This window comes from Geospiza fortis, unplaced genomic scaffold (genome assembly GCF_000277835.1).
Source record: "Geospiza fortis unplaced genomic scaffold, GeoFor_1.0 scaffold54, whole genome shotgun sequence".
Lineage (NCBI taxonomy): Eukaryota > Metazoa > Chordata > Aves > Passeriformes > Thraupidae > Geospiza > Geospiza fortis.
Window position 1 is genome coordinate 4,343,420 of NW_005054301.1, and position 17,710 is coordinate 4,361,129.

At 39.9% G+C, this 17,710-nt stretch overlaps 1 protein-coding gene across 4 annotated transcripts in view; it reads right to left on the reverse strand.

Moving 5' to 3' along the window:
• The window catches only part of LOC102042939 (neurexin-3), a 394,756-nt gene that overhangs the window by 137,171 nt on the left and 239,875 nt on the right, over positions 1–17,710 (reverse strand). For all 4 annotated transcript variants that reach the window (XM_031064395.1, XM_031064385.1, XM_031064391.1 and 1 more), the window contains 2 exons: positions 10,555–10,993; positions 5,212–5,595 (listed from right to left, as the gene is read on the reverse strand). In XM_031064395.1, coding sequence (XP_030920255.1) covers positions 5,212–5,595; positions 10,555–10,993 — 823 coding nt within the window. The remainder of the gene's footprint in view (positions 1–5,211; positions 5,596–10,554; positions 10,994–17,710) is intronic.

Consider the following 17,710-nt stretch of genomic DNA (forward strand, 5'->3'; position numbering starts at 1 on the left):
TGGGATATTTCTGTCTTTCTGCAATAATCACTGAATGCAGCTCAGCAAAAAAGCTGGAAAAAGCTTTTTTTCCCCCCTTTCCCTGGAAAGGACTAGGGCTGTACCCAGTTCTGAGCAAATACCTTCTGAGGTGTAAAATCTAAACCTCAACATCTTTTATTTCACTCTTAAACGATCAGAAGTCTCATACCAACCTGCCTTTTTCAATATTATATACTTCTTAAAAAAACATCAAGCAAACTGCAGTCAAATAATTTAAGTAGGAGAAAAAGTTAAAAAGTGACTGATCAACAGCATTTGATTCTCATTGGCCTAAAATTATCTGATTTTCAGTTGTCTTTTGCTTAGGGTCCTTCCTGGGCTCTTGTCTTCTGCAGTCACTCTCACAGTGTTTCAGTAGAAGGAAAGGGTGCAGAAAGATTTCAAGACCCACCAACAGACCTCATGCATCCTTTTGAGCCCGAGGCATTTCCACTGTAGCTACAGAAAACAGCTAATTTGAATACAACTCACATTCCCCTCCTCCTGCTTAGTTAATGCCATGGCTTTGAGGTCCTTTTCAGAGAAGTCCAGGGTACTTTGTAATCACAGCTAAGTAGTACATCATCCTCCATGAGCCAGATACCAGCTCCTGCCTCTATCATCTTAAGTGCAATTAACAGGGAGTTGTAATGACCTGACGCAACCGATGTCAAACACTAACAAATTACAAAGCAAAGGGTAAAGAAGACATTAAGTACTTAAAAAGACCCACCAAGGATCCCTCACAACTGCTGCACAAAGCCACACTTCCCACTCTCCTGCATGTCTGCAACAGTCCTCCAGCCCTTGCTGACATGACCTGCAACTCACCCTAATTTCTCTTAGGTTCAGTTTGGACAGGCAGCTCACATGCAACAGAAGGAAGTATGGCATCCATCACATTGGAGGAATCTTTTTGTCAATTACCTCAAAGTTTGCCTGGCATCTGATGGTTAGAAAGCATTTGGGAAGCATTGCCATGGGATTTCCAACATTTTAGGTCCTTTATTTCAAACTAACCAGCAGAACAGCAGACCTGTTGAAACAAGGTACTTGAGAAGAGAGAGGCTGCACTGCAGACACTGTTCTCTGGTAGTTTACTCTTTCTAAAACTCTAGGGTGCAAGAATGTTTCAATACTACCAACAGTACAAGCACCAATGTTTGGGGTTTTTTTTCCCCAATCCCTAGCACACCACAACCCAAAACTAGCAAACTCAGTAAAAAGTCTCAGCATGCACTTGCAATTATAACTGTCATCATAAATCCACTTCACTGTGCCTGTGATTCATTTAAGAGCCATCCAAAACTAAATTAAGTTTGGGAGTCTTTCTGGCATGATTAAATCTTTCTCTTCACCATATTTAACAGCAGTGCAAGAGAGCTCAGGGAGCAGGGGAGGTGAGATCATTACCACATTGCAAGGCAGTCAGAGCATCACTTGCAGGAGGAATTGTCTCCTGTCTCTTAGCTTCTTCTCTTTTTCTTGCCTTTCTTTACTATATTTGCAACATAGTCACACTGAGTTAGACTGCTTAGTAGAGAACCTTTATGGAAAGGTGACAGAGGATGAGAAGCAAGGATTTAAGAAAATAGCAGTGTGTTACCTGGCCATCAAAGTCTCTGGTGGAAAGTGTGAAATGGGGACCATATTAAGCTAACTGCCAGCATTTTCTGCTGCCTTTGCTCAGCCTCACAGCCTGGCACTGAGCCCTTATGGCCCATGAAAGCACAGTCTGGTCTTTTCCATGCCTTGCCCCATCTCTTCCATGAAATTTCAATAACCCAAGGAGAAACTACATTACTATTAGAAAATATGGCACTTTCAGACTATTAACACTTTGTCTGCTTACATCACTGCCAATACCAAAATAATGACTAGATGCTGGAATTGTAAGAATGACTTTGAGGCCTTGGCAGCAGTTTTCTGTTCTCTTCACTGTCAAACTCCAGTTACAGCAAGGTTTCTCTATCTGCAAAAAAGTACTGCCTTGAGCAGACCACTGCAGCCAAAGTCTATGTTGCATCCAGTGTAGCTGGCTGAATATACAGAGGTGTTACTTCACTGACAAGACAAACTCCCACAAGCTTTAGATAGAAGTGACATACTGAATACAATGTATTTGTATTGTTTCACCATGAATAAAAGGAACCCAGACTTCTTTTCTAGCTGACACAATCAATGTCCTTTTTAGTTCCTTTTAAATGTATAATGTGCTTCATATCACGAAGTATAAAATTTATGAGAAATACAGCATTATAAATGTAGAAATCCTATAGCTGGAAGGTGGGAGGTCGACTTTACCATCAATAACAAATTGATTATCTGCTTCTCTTCTAAGAGTTGTATGTCTGTCCTTCCTATTTTTAGGACTTTAACTAATGTTAAATATATGTTTTGCTTTGTGGTAAAGACTGATTTTCCTGATAGTCACCAAGCACAGGAGATTCTTCATTCTAGGCTCCTCTGCCTGTTAACCCTTGATCATACATCTTGGGCTGCAGGAGTTACACTCCTCTTTTTGCAGGACAGAAGTAAGAAAACAATAAAGTGAGAGATGGCAAACTGGAAAAGTGGGCCAGTAGCTGTCCTATAATAGAAGATCTAGCCTGCTCCTTCTTCATTCCTACCCTTATGCACCAGCCTGGCTGCCCCCCCTGCTCCAGTGGCAGCTCATCAGTCACTACACAGCAGTGCCACTGTGGCATGGCAGCATCCCTCACTTGCATTCCTTTCCCAGGCTCCATCTCAACCTTTCTCCTTCCAACAGGATCACAAAGCAGATGTAATCAGGACTTGAAATAATCCTTGGGTGTCAGACCAGGAGAATGAAAAGCATCATTGGTAGCCAGCAATGCTTTTAGTTTATGGAGGCAAAATCAGAGGGCACTAAGGCAGATGTTGACATTAAGCATTTATATAAGAGCAGCATAAAGCTCCTATGTAACACCACATAAATATTCTGGACTCAAATGCACTTCAACTTGTACAATTTTTTTCACTTACCCAGTCTCAAATATTTATTCCCTGTGAGCCCCTTCTCACATTGCCAAGGAGCATCAGGGATTATAGTGCCATGTTTTGCCTGACACTGGGAATAAGCAGCAATGGCTCTGTGGTTTCTAGTTACAGACAAAATTAGTTTCTCAGGATTAGAACCTTTGCATACATCTTTTTTACTATCCTGAACTGTTTCATCACAGCTTTGTTCACCTTAAATACACTCTGATTCTAAAATATATTTATTATGACCTCAAGTTCCCATGCTGGACATAAATTCATAAATGTATCTCCCTAATTCAGACTGATGCACATCAGAGCACAGCCAAGTTACGGATCTCAGGCCTAACTTGATATTCATTTCTCCCAAATTAAAATGCTTACATGCCTTTAACCTACTGATTTCTTTTCACTGACAATAAAAATAGTAAAAGCTAACACCATCAATATATAAAGGTTCTTTACATGAATCCTTTTCTTTATGTCACTGTTAGCTTTGGATTCTCTTCTGAGAGCCAGGTCTAGGAGATGGACATGAGACAGACTGCACAAAGCCCTGAATCACAGAGCTGGTCAGTCCTAATACTAGAGACCAAGGACAAACACATGCAATTTTTGGGGGGAACGATACAACTGGCTAAAACAATTCCCAAGGCTATGGCCAAGAAAAATTTATCTGATGTTTTCCAGAGTTTTCAAATCCTATGTATTCAAAAGAGAGAACTGCTGAGCTGACATTGGCATAGCTGATGTCCATGAATCTTCCATTTTCACCCATGTTCCCCCAGCACGGATGGCAGTGTTGATGCTTCAGCTGTTTTAAGGCCCACTGGCAATTAACTACTATTGCTGCTTAGGGCAGCATGCAATGAATTACTGGATGTGAGCAGTTTTATGAACAATCACAGATCTTGTACTTGAAAACCTAAAAACCCTATCCATATAGGAAGAATTTTGGTCATTAACAAAAAATTTCTGCAATGAAGAAAATCCTCTGTAGAGTGAATGAATTCCAAATCTCAATTATGCCTAATATTTCATGCATTGTGGCTAAAATTCATGTTTTTCCTCATAAGTGGCATGCTACTATGATTAATATTAAAAAATGCAATAAGTGGGAAAGGTGTTGCTCAAATATTTATAGCACAAGTTCAAAACTATCTGAATTTTAAGTTCTGAGATACATGCTATCACCATGGTGCCAAGTGAGGTGATATAAAGAAGGGACTGAAAGCCCTGAGACTCTGCTAATGGTTTACTGTTATTTCTTGGGTGTACTGTGAATGCAGTTTAGCCTGAATGCAATGCTAATGGCCAAATATTAACAGAAATATAAAAATAATATAAGAAAAAACCCTCTAGGGAGGTGGGAGTGTTTTGGAACCAATCTTAGCCCCATCTTTTTCTGTAAAACCACTCACCTACCTCTTTCTGATGGGGGCAGCAGCATAATAAAGATAACAACAATTAATGGAACCACCTATGTACCTGAGAAATACATAGTTCAAATATCTTCCATTCATAAATCCTTTCCATGTGCTCTATAACACGTAGAAAATGTGCCTGCATACGCAAGCTTCACCCGGGCCTCACATCTCCAAATCATCTGTCTTTAAATCACAATTCTGTATGAGTATCAATAAGATGCAGAGACTCTCCCATGAATCTCCTACAGATTTGCCTTACCAGAGATGAACTCAGAGACATGTTGCTTTTAACACTATCCCATTAGGTAGCTTTACTCATAAACAGCCATCAAGGAAATTCTACTAGACAAAAAAAAAAGAGGAAGCCCAGATAGAACTGGGATTCATCTCATGCAGGAAAGAGCTTCATAACTAAAGCTCACACTTGGTACAGTTTCCAGTAATTTGTTTGAGACTTCTCACATGCAGCTGCATTTTCCACCTCAGGAGACAAACCATACTTAGCTAAAGAAACTCTGGAACCTGAAGACAGGATCTACAGAAGGCTTAGAGAGGGAAGTGGCCAAGTAAGTTCATGAAACAAGGGTGGAAAAGACTGCAAGGAAACAATCAGAGAAGAAAGTTTTTCTACTGTGGGGACTGGAACTAAGCCTTGGGAAGACCAACAAGGGCAGGGGAGAGTCTTATGGGAACAGTGGATTTTGTTCTTGTTCTCATGCACGCCTTCAGCTTTGTGTACCTGAAGTCAAAACACACAACTTACCTCGCTCACATGTTCTACCCCAGTAGCCAGTGCCAGTGCAGTCACAAATGAAGCGGTTCCAGCCATCCTTGCAGACTGCATTGTTCTTACAGGGGTAGCTGTCACACTGCTTGGTGCTGAGGCGGGAGCAGGAGGACTTGACCCCAGCAGCATTCTGCGCCTCTGCCAGTTGCCGGATGTTCTTGCTTCGGCCATCAATGAACAAGTCTCGGATACAGCCCACGTAGCCGTAGTTCAGCATTGCTGTCCAGAGCTCTGTGGGAAGGATGAGTCCTGCCCGGTTCTCTGGCAGCCCACCCAGGTACATGTCACCTTCCAGATCCAGGATCTCACTCTCCCCGCTAGCGGTGAACGGCGTGCGTCGGCTGTTCACTGATATGGTACCTAAAGGAGGAAGATAAGGAGACATCAGCACTTTCAGCTACAGACTCAGTTCAGTCCATTTTTTTCCAATAACTGAGTGAGGTTTAAAGTTTAGCACAGGAGAGTGAAGATTCTTTCCTACCCAAATGGCATTTAACAGTGTCTTTCACAAAGTTCCCTCTCCTCCTGATCCACAGGTCCTAAGTACTTCGATGCAGCAACCGATCATGAGTCTATATCCCAAATTGCATTAGAAAGTCAGAAGCATAATTCAATAGATAAATAAGAGCATTTAAAATTTGAGCATTATTCAATGGTATTCATCCAGCAAAGCAAAAACTTATTGAGAACACACAGGAGTTCGATGGCATAAAGACTAGAGAGAAAAAAGATATGCAAAAAAACCCCACCGTATAGCTCTTTCAGAAAACACTTCATCAATGCCTCCAAACCTGGACCAGCAACCATTGCAAGGTGGAGCAAAGAACTGATAGCAGTGTTTGATGTAAATCAAAATCAATAAATACAAAGTCCTACAAGACCTGAGTCACAAAAGCCTTACACATAAGTACAGGCTAGTGACCAACTGGCTAAGGAGCAGCTCTGCAGAAAAGGACCAGGAAATATGGCAGAAAACTGAACCTTGAACAAGAATTAGCACTGTAAACTCATAGTGGCAGGAGACATGAGCTGCAGTAGGGTGTCCTGGTTCCAGCCAGAACAGAGGGAATTCTTTACAGTAGCTGGGAGGGGCATGGCCAGGGGAAGTAAGTGAGCAATGTGATTTGCAGAGTCTCAATAGGACCACTGAGAGTACCATTCTTAAGCCACAACATAAGGGAATCGCCAACTCCATAGAAAGGGCCATTTTTTACCACAAAAGTGGTCAAACACAGAAAGAGAAACCTCAGAGAGGTTTACCAGACTGAAGGCATTCAAAGCTCAACTATACATGATCCTGCAGAAAGTCTAAACTGAACTAGAAATTTCCAGAAGTTTGTCCCAAAATTAAATATTGTATAGCTTTCCAAAGAAAGTTTTCTAGTTTCCATTTTATACAGGAAAATTGAGAAAAAGAGAGACAAACTTATATGTGAACAACAGTTATTACTAAAACTATGATAAACTTCCATATGCTCCAAATCAAAATTGGGCATCTGCATTGAGGTCATTCACATATATTTCAAGAAATTGTCCCAGCACATATAATACAGAAATATAATCAGAATATTTAAAACAAGTACAGAAAAGCAAAGTGACTTGTTTAAGGTCAGACAGTGCATCCAAAGAAAAACAGGGAACATAATGCACATCTCACATTCCAGAACAGCATACTCTTCTGAAGAGCATTCAGCAGTTTCTGCGATAGGGATATCTGCCCACCAGACACTCATCTAAAAATCAGCAATTCGCTCTCTCTAGCTATAAATCATCACATCGAATTGCCTTGTCATTAAGACGGTCTGTCTTCAGAGACACTATCCAAGCTTCAAGATTAATTCCACATCATTGGATTTTGATCAGACACCCCTACAATAAGGAAGGTGAGTTAATAGAGTTAACTCTATTGTCTCTGTAAGAAAGTACAGTTATGCACACACACCTTTTCTTCAGCTGTAAGAGGTATCTTCTCAGAGAATTGCATGTATGACACAGACACAAGATATTCCATCTGTGTGATTTTCCTCAGTAATTGAGGAATAATATCGGAGGCAGCAGAGTGTCAGAAGCAACAGAGGCATTACAAATTAAAGGCTCAAAGAGAACCAGTTATTTGATGAATCATTTTGTATCAACAAGCTGGAGCACCACAGGCATTTTCTCTTTTATAAAATAAGGAAAGAGAAAATGTGACAATACACATACTGTCACAGAGGCAGCATGTCATGGAGCCACAGGAACGGAACTCCCTTTCAATAATCTCCACTGCTATTTGTCAAAAGCAGCCTGTAGAGTACATATTACTCTAAAGCTTAGAACCAAAACACCAGAGGGCTGAGCTCTAGACAGTTGCTACTGTGGAGAGAACGAACATGTGCAAATGCCACAAAGATAAAGAAACCCCCTAAAAGACAAGAAATATTGGATAATATGAAGTGTAAAATCTGGAGAAAGATGGTGAGATGGTGAACAAGAAATAGGCTAGACAGCAACCTAAACATTCTGAGTGTTTTGTACCCTGCAATAACTCCCGCAAGGAGATGGCACTAGTTTGGATGAACAGCACTTTTAAGGCCAAGTTGCTGAGATGGAGAAATTCTGTATTGATCCTAGAAAGAAGCACTCGCATAAGCTGACTTTTTTTTTCCCCCTCTAGAATCCCCTGTTTTTCACTCTGCTTAGAGTAGATCCAAGTCCATCTTGAGAAATCAGAAGCATCTAAGCATCTCCTCTGCAGTGCCATCTCCTCTTGGTGCTGGACTGAAGAACAGACCAAAACACCCCAAGGGCAGAACAGGCACACCAAATAGTGCACTGATACAACTGTAAACCAAACCATCTAGTAAGATTTTTAGTGCCTGATCAGATGGGAAATCACGTATGTTTTGTAGCTGATGACTAGCTGAAAACACCATCCTGCATAAAATGCTCACTGTTCCCCAGCTAGAAACTGTGACAGGTTTTGAGAACCTGCTGGGAGCTTTCTCAAAGGACAGAAAGGTTACAGGACCTTTAAGAAAGGGCAGAAAGGTTACGTGTCCATTTCCATGCTGCCAGTTTCTGCCAGTGTAGAAAGACAAAATCAGGTTTTGTTGCTCTGGCAGCCAACACAGACCAAAGCATACACAAGGCCTAAGGGGACTAGAGATGCCAGAGGTTATCTGAGCATGACTGCCAAGCTTCCTTGCCTTAGTGCACTGCAATAGTGAAAATTTGGATTTTTAAGCTATTTTAAATCGCAGAACCTGAAGTTTTGGACTGTTAAGGAAATGGGAAAAAAATGGAGAGACATGACACTTAACATAGGCCTTGCTGCTTTAGTAATGAGAACCAGAACTTGCAGATTACTCACTCATTAAACTCAAAAGGGTGTTTTTAGCCTCCATTAAGTAAACTAATTTTTCAGTTTCCAAATTGTAGTCATCTATACTGGGGGTGGGGAAATCTTCAGGGTGTAACCATTATCTGGTCCACACGTGGAAGAAAAGCCAAGGACTAAACAAGAAGAGGTCTTGAACTCCTTTCTCACACTTATCCAAAGTGGATAAGTGTATCATAAGATAATAGTGACTGAAGGTACAATGTAAAGAAATCAATGCCAGTACCCTGGTTTTCTCAGGACACAAGACATCAGTCATTGGGATCATTAATTAAGTATTCATTGTGAGCAGGGAACACAACAAAATAAAAATAAAAAATAAAAAAAAAAAGGACAAGACATCATACAAACACGTTCTTTCTTGTTGAGAGAACTGTTTCAAAATCTGTTACCTCTAATCAGTGTCCAGAACATCATAAACCTCCCTGCCAAGTGACAAACAAGTCAGCCCTACAGTGTCATCCATCAAGTAGCAATGTGTCTGCCACACCCTCCTGTGAACGTGTCCAAATTAACACATGTCCTTCTTGGTAGGGTTTTGCAAACATTCTTTGCACAGAGCCTCTGTCATTTCACACAGGCATCAGAAACATCAAGCCTATTTTTTTTTCTGTCTCTTCTCCCTCTGCAGCTGTTTCTTCAGGGTTGACACACTCCCCAAGGGAGCAAGTAAAACTGAAGTCAGTATGAAACACAGCTAATTGAGTTTACCCCTGGAAGTTAGTTAAATTTTAGCAATTCTAAAGAAATCAAAGCTCCATTTATTTATTTATGGTTTCCTTTGTAAAATGCGCCTGTCGATGTCTTTAGGAGATCGCAATGTATAACCACACATATTAAGTCCAAGCAGAGCACTACGCCAAATACAAAGAAACTACTCACATCATCAAAGGAAAAAATAGCTTCAGGCAAAAACCTGTTCAAACAGCTAGGCTTTGCATGGTATCTCAAAGTCAGCTCTTCTTAAAACTCAAGGGAAGCAAATTCTAGCACTGCATTCCCTATTCTGATGGCGTTCAGCAACTGGAAACATAAAATTAGGGACCTAAAACTATCATCTGGAGATCACCAGACAAATCTCAAATCCACTGCCAAATGTAAGCAAAATTCCTTTTGAAGTGAAGGCTTTGAGATACCAACTGTTCAGAAAAAAATTGAAGTACAATTGTTATTGTCTAGATGAAGCTACAGTAACTGAGCTTTTTTTTTCCTCCACAATTTCAGAGTAGATCATGAGAAAGTTGGCTTGATATTCAGCACTGGAAACAATAAAAATATCTCTTGGCAATTACATGGTAAATGTACTTTTAGAATACTAAAGCCCATATTTGAAAATGAGAAGCTGCAAAGAAAGAAAAGAAACATCCACTGAATGCTGCCTCAGATTTTAAGATTAGAATCTGTCATTCAAAAGAGTAATGAAACCTAACTCAAAACTACAGGATACTAAAGGAAACAGAATGGGATGAAAATGTTGATCTGTTGCCATAGTTTTGTTACTAGTTGTGCCCATTACTTTCATTTTTCTCTCAAAAAGATCCCAAATGCTGAATCCCAAGGTAGATCAGGAAGAAGTTCTCAAACTGAGAACAATGGTACTGAAGGACCTTAAACCTTACCAAGGCCCACAAAGAAATCATCACCGTAACTATTCGTGCAATTGCAAATATATGTCCAGAATATCTGATGATTGTGAATAAAATATTAATAGATTACCTCTGTGATGTGCTATTCAAAGTTCTCACTACACATTTAACGAGAACATTTAACAAAAACCATTCACATCTTTGCCTTGCTGTATAAACACCACTGGAATAACACTATGCTTTGTTAAGGAGGTGACTCATATTTAATAGGTTTTGAATGTTCTGAGAATTAATACATAGCCCTAGGTCAGAATCTGAAATATGAATCTATTTAAGAAAAAGTTATAACTTTACCCGATCTTCCATCTCGTTGAATATCTACATGATACCACTCTCCATCATTGGCTTTCTTCTGGGTGGCCTTGACTTTAATGGTCCCAGAGCCCATGTCCAGCAGCAAGTAGAGGTTTCCATCTAGAAGCTCAACTGCAAAAAAGTCTACCTTTGTATTTTTCTGGCTTCTGGTATCTTTCCTCTCCTGAGGCTTGCCGTGGGTGAAAAGGATCAGTCCATTGGGTTCAGTGGTTCGAAAATCAAATGAGATGGAGCCCATCCTCTTGGTATTCCATTTAGGCAGACTAATATAGGCCTCAGGTGTCTCGAAGCTGATGGGGTCCAGTGTAGCCACATTTTCACATATGAATTTCACTTCCCCATAGATCTTCATCTTAGTATCACCAATCCGTGCCAGGCGAGACAGCTCCAGACGAATGTCATTATTCTTATAAACAACCTGCCAGACACAAGGAAAAATATCATACATCAATCCTGCATACAATACAAACACCCCAATTACTTTCAGCCATGGGAGATAAACTTTTCCCAAAAGGCAGTGGGGAGAGGAAAGGAGAGCGTGCAAGAGTCTGACATCATGACAGAGGGAGCAAGTTGAACTAGAAGAGTGTATAGAAATGACAGCAATGGGTACTTTGCAATGACTTTAGATCAGATAAGCAGTCAGAAGACAATATTTAACTGAAGGGCAGTGAGAACAATTAACTCTACCACAGGCCCACTCGGCTGTAAAAGCTTCTGTATGTAAAATCCAGTGTGCGTTTGGTATCGTGCTGTTATATTTGCATAAATCCCATACAAAATACACAACAAAGTATAACCTCCATGTCCATCTCTACTAGTCACAGCAGGGAACTCAGTACCACTGTCATTTCTCTATTATTCCTATAGCCTACTTAACTACCAGGAGAGAGATGCAAAAGAATTTCAGCAAGTTGCTGTGAACTGTTAGTGATTGCCCTGTGGGTCCTGAAGAAAAAAATAACAAAGACTTAAAATTTCTCTGAGCAAGAAATCTTAGATCACTACTGACACAAGCTTGCCATGGAAATATCTCTATAGCTTCCCTTACTTCAAGAAAGCAACAATTTTTTGTGCTAACACATAAAAACCTGTACATTTTCAGTGTCTGGACTCTCACTTTCTCTGGGTTAAGGACCAGAACTCTGGGGTATATTCCTGCTACATAGATTGAAATTAGCCAAGAGAAGAGTCTCAAACAGGTAAGCACTCCTGAGCACATCTGGCTTACTCAGGAGTCCAGACCTCCTACTCTCCTCTTTTTTTCAGGTTCAGAATGAATTCCTGGAAAGCAGACTCTTCTCTGGCCCATCCCATTCTCACAGAGGCTGGAACTGGAGAAGGCACAAAATTGAAATACTTCTAAACTGTACTTCCTCTCAATCACCTTCCACACTTGCTAAATGCAGAGCTGGCACGTACAGCAAGTAAAAGCGCTTCTGCTACTAGCATAATTTTTATTTAATTCTTGTTCAGTGATACTACTGAAGACTCTAATTTCTTCTAAGGAATTATTATTCTAAAATACTTTGTGTCTGTCACATATAGCATATATATACACATATTTGATTTCTGCTTTCAAAATCTTATCAGGATGAGCTGTCAGCAGTTTATTACAGAAATAGAAGGGAAAGGAGATATGCATTGTTACTTCTACTATTAGGACAGAAAAGTCAGAGAAATGTGCATGCAGTAATTATTAAAAGGCAAACAAGAGAAAGAATGAGGGATAAGCTTATAAATTAGGTAACCTCTAGATTAAAAAAATAAATTAAATTGTGATTCACTACATTCATAGCTGGCAAAAATTTCCAGCATTGTCTAAGCATTAAAGGAGAATTTCTCCAGCGCAGTCAGATTTTCCTGTTGCAAAGGCAAAACGCAGAGTGAAAGGAGAAGCCAGCTGTTAAATGCCATTTGGAGAAATGGCACAAAGCTCTAGCTCTTCCCAGCAGAGGACAGTATTGACCCAAAGTAACTGGGTCCAATTCCTAATAATGTGCTCTGCCCTCACACAGGCATCAGAAACATCAAGCCTATTAATATCTGCAGCAGGGATAAAATTCATTTTCAATTTATGGGGCTGTAGTAGTTTTATTCTACAGATTAATCATGTCAAATGCTCTCGTTAGAGAGATCATACACCTCCTTCCACTGACACAGCAAGGGGGTGCATTAGAGCCTCCTCTCTTCCCAGACAATGAGGTGCATCTCAGTCAGACTTTAGTTCTGAGCACGGCATGAAGTCCTGTCTCTGTTTCTCAAGGAGAAAGAGGAAATAAATAGAGCAACTAAAAGGATGGAACAGGATGCTTTATGAGGACAGGCTGAAAAGGCCAAGCTCATATTTGGAGAGGACTGAGAAAAATATGATTGAAGTTTACAGAAGATGGAGAAGGTTAATGTGGAACTGCTCTTTGCCAAACCCAGCAATAACAGTTAGAGGCACTTGCTGAAACTTGTACGAAATCAGCATAAAATGGATTTTTAGAAGTACTTATTTACACAGAGGGTAGTGAACTTCTGGTACTTGCTGCCAGGCGAGGTCATGGAAGTAGGGTACAACAGAAGACACAAAAAGAACCAGAAATAACAATGGACAGCAAGTCCACAAACTGATACTGAAGGAAAAAGGAAGGAGTACATATTCTAGCAATTGTAAACCAACAGCAGTGGGTGCTGCAGGAATGTCAGGGAATGCACCACTGGCAGCAGCCATGGTCATATGTTCTCCCTAAACAGCACCTGCACCCTCCACTATTGGGGACACCATCCTGGGTGCATGGATTGACCATTGTCCAGGCCCATGAGGGCTTACAATTCTGGTGTGCTGCTGCATTTTTCAGTTCCACCACCACATGGAGCTGCTTTGGTAGGCAAGAGAATGCCAGGCCTGAACGAGCTGTGGCTTTACTGATTCTAAGGAAGGAGAGCTGCCCTTATAGGATACCACTAACAACTGGTCAAACCAACACTCCTCTAAACTGCATCTTGACCCAGTCTTCCCATACACGAGAGGAGCAGACACTGATTGATGGGTGGTGCTGGGTTGTATCTAGCCTTGACTCTGAGCTGTTTTCAGCAATCTCTGTGGGTTACTGGTAGGGGGAATATCATATGCACATAAGCAGCTGCCACACATAGCTGACCCACATAGACGTTAGTGTATGCGTATATTCCCTCTTCAATGTATTTGATATTTGAGTAACAGGTCTCATCTTTTCCACGGAAATGCAGAGGGTTTGCCTCTGAGATTTTTTGAGGTGTGATACTGACTGCTTTGTGTTTCATTAATCATACAAATACCACAGCTGGAGAATCCTTGTGACAGAATGCTTTAAAAGGAACCAGAAAAAAATTACATAAAGTTAGTTGTAATCAAGAAAGAGACTAACAATGAAGAATCTGAGGCCAAGAATGAAGAGACTAAGAAAGCAAGCACAAAGGAAGACCTGGGGAGGAGATGAGGAAGGCTGCTGAATAGATACAAGAGTTCTAAATTCAGTCTTTACAAATAAACATATCCACCCCAACCTGAATCTCTGTTATTCAAATGTCGTTCTAAATTATTTTCTTTTTTAAAAACCCAAAACAAAACACCTAGTTTGAGAAATCTAAAAAAGCACCTATGTTTATGGAAGAAGTGCAAGTGTTTCCATAGGTGACTTGAAGTATTATTGACAGACACATTTGGACATCAACATCATGATGTATAATCAAATGCACCAGAACTCTCATAACAATAAAAGAATAGAAATAATGGTTGGGTGTAAAACCAACATGAATCCTTGGCAGGAATGGATAAATGCTAAGGCAGCTTCTGATAATAACAGTTCAATTGTTAAACCAAAGTTTCAAGATTAAGGAGGAAATAAAATTAAATGACTGGTATGTATGTCCCATAGTGGAGAACATTCAAATTCAGTCTGTTTAATAGGCAGAGGTTAAAATGTGATTTGATTGCAATCTACAAGTACCTGGGCAGAAAATGGAATTTGGCAAGAGAGGGGTCTTCAATGCACGTGACAAAGGGACAATGAGATCTGGGGGCTAGACATTGAAGTTAGAGAAATTCACATTTTAAAATATTATGACTCATTTTTACATGAGAGTAATTTGCCACTGAAATAATTTACTACAGGTTATAGTGTGTTCTCTGCTGCTGGCAAATTTTAAATTAAAATAGTATCCTGTTTTCTCTAAAAGACATAGTGAGACAGGAATTAATTACACAGCAAATCAGCCTAGATTATCATAATGGCTCTTTCTGGCCTCATAACCTATGAATCTTAGTGTTTTAATGAAATCAACAGAGGCTTCAGTGCAGTTTGCAGGACAGATGATGCACTTCTTCCCAGCTGCTAAAACTGCCCGGTAAAGGAGAAGATGCTACTGTCAGGTCTGGTCTGACCTGTCATCAGTGTATTCAGTGAAGCTTTTTTAATATTTCTATATGTTTGGGATCCTACCTTCAAACATACCACTTAAAATGAAGGCAAGCAAAAAGTCTTGGACAAAAAAAAAGCCTGATTCTATAACTCAAATAGATACGTTTCAAGAAATAGTTTCTTAGAGTCACCTGCTGCAAGTCAGAGAAGGTACATTTACATGTTTCACTGAGCAAGGTTTCTGCTCAGTGGATTCAGTAGAATCTGCCATCTGCATAGCACTTCCTACCTCGTCGTCTCATTTTATGAGCAACTTCTGAAGTAACTTGAAGGTTCCTCAGTATATGCCAAAATACCTATTGAAACCCACTCTTCTAAATTCAAATGAGGCCATGACTATCTCAGAATGCTGCTCCTCTCTAGGACAGTCTTCTAGGGCCACACATGGCTTCAAAAGCAAACGAGAAGTAAGCAGAGCAATGAAAGCAGTGCCCATAGACTTCGCCATTTATGTCAGGCCCCTTCTGAACAATGCCTGTCTTGCCTGTTAAAACAGACACAAGCTTGAACTCATCCCAAGTCTGATACATATATCAGAGAAGGTCTAAGGCAGTCAAGGACATGATTCCTGATACAGACATAGCCATCTTTATTTGGGAATAAAGATGGAAAAGAAAAAGGGGAAGAATATCATTAGCAAAAGCTATGCACAGAACTTTTGAAAAGTAATCTTCATTCCTCCAACCTTAAAATCGCTTTATATTGCAAAAATGAAATAAGAATAATGAAAACAATGGTTTTTTCCTTTTCCATGGGTATTGTTTCTAAATACACTTTAACCAAGGAATATTGACCATTCAATGCCTTTGTTTAATGAATTAGACTAATATAAATGGATGGTCAGGAAGGGGCATATACACACGGTCCTGATAATCAGCAATAGCATTTCATGACATCTAAACATTCTGAGGGAAAAAATATATACATTAAATCATGTTTCCTATAAATCTGCTGAGAAAGAAGAGCTTGTTTTAAGAAGAGCTAAAACAAATTCACAATCTAGTTATGAGATTTCTTTAAAATGGCAATTCTGCAATTCTGAAGCATTCAAGGAATTTCTCTAGCTAAACTTCTTACAAGTTTCACTCATGGGTTAATGACAGCTCTAATCAGATGGCTTTTCACAATGATGAAAAGAATCTCTCTGCAATCAAGTGAAGTTGCAGATAGAGAGGGAGCAACAAAAAAGGAGGGAAAATTATGTGCAAAGTTTGGCCAGTAGCCAATATAAAAATTTCTCTCCAAGTGGGTGTTATTAAGCGGGAAATACTATTTCCAGTACAGGCTGGACACAGGCATGCTCCAAAGGCGAATGGCTGTCAATAGCCCGGCAAATTAGATGACTACCATAATGAACTATCACGAAAAAGAGCGATAACCTGAAGGCTGCATATGTTTAGCTAGCTAGGAAGAGCACCTCTGAAGGCCAGCCAAATTGTTCACCTATTGCACCCTGGATAATGCTGTTTTCTGTCCCAGGCTGCACCCCTTCACCAACTGCCCATATCAATTCTCACAAAGTATAACTGCCAGATGTTCAGGCTAGTGCCTAAAACTTCTTTAAAGCCATCTACACATAACCAAGCAAGTTCCTACAGAAAAAAAAAAAATTACAGTTTATCCATTGGTTTATTAGACCTGTGTTTTCCTAGCCCTCCCTGACAAGCAAGTAGAGAAAACCACACTGGGTTAGCAGCACTTTATTTTGTGTCTGGGGTAGACTGTGTATCAAGTGATCCAAGTCTTCAGCGATGGGTAACTAAAGCTCCTACACTTATAAATACCACTGTGTGGACTGTGGATACCTAGTATAAACATATTTGATGTTCCACTAGGATGACAACTGTATTTAGATGATAAACACTATCACCATTCCCCACACACTGAAAGAGATAAATTTACCTATTGTGTAAAGCAATTCATTGAACATGGATGAAAAGTAACAGAAACTAAACAGTCAAGACTCAAGTACAACTTGTGCAATGTTGACTAGAGCAATGCAAGTCTAGATTTCATCTGAATTATGTTTAATGAAGAATATGTGTTCACTCAGTGTTTGTCTTTACTGCTAAAGCTAAAGAATACTCTGAGAAATTAGATTTCTCAAATTTCAACAGATTTCTCATTCTGTTTCTAAAAATCAAGCTGATTCTTTTTAATATAAAGGTAAAAAAATTAACTGTCTGGTATTTGACATTAACATACTTCACATTTAAGTCATAGCAAAGTGTTTAAGGCATTTCACTGTGGATTGAGATGCACAAACTAAACTTTCCTCTGTTTATGTTCTATTCAAGCTCCATTTGGCCTAGTAACAGAGAAGAAAAAAGCTGCAGGACAAGGGAAGCCAAGACAGCTAGCTGCGATGTTCCTCACTTGTGCCACAGACACAGATATGCCTCATGATAGCCCTAAAAAGTAATTTGTACCATAGACGTATTTCTGTATGTAAGGACATAGAGAAGATATGTCTGTACTTTAAAAGTATGCATCCATATACAACACTGAGGAAATTCTCTGTTTTACACTGAGCCTAGTGCAGAGGTAAAACACAATAGAAGAAATAAACAGTTAGCTACACATAGAAAATCATTCATTGGATGGGTTGAAAGACGCATTCTGGAATGTAGGGAGATACAGAAAAAGATAGTGCTGTACTCTACTGGAGCTCATGTTCACTTTGGAGA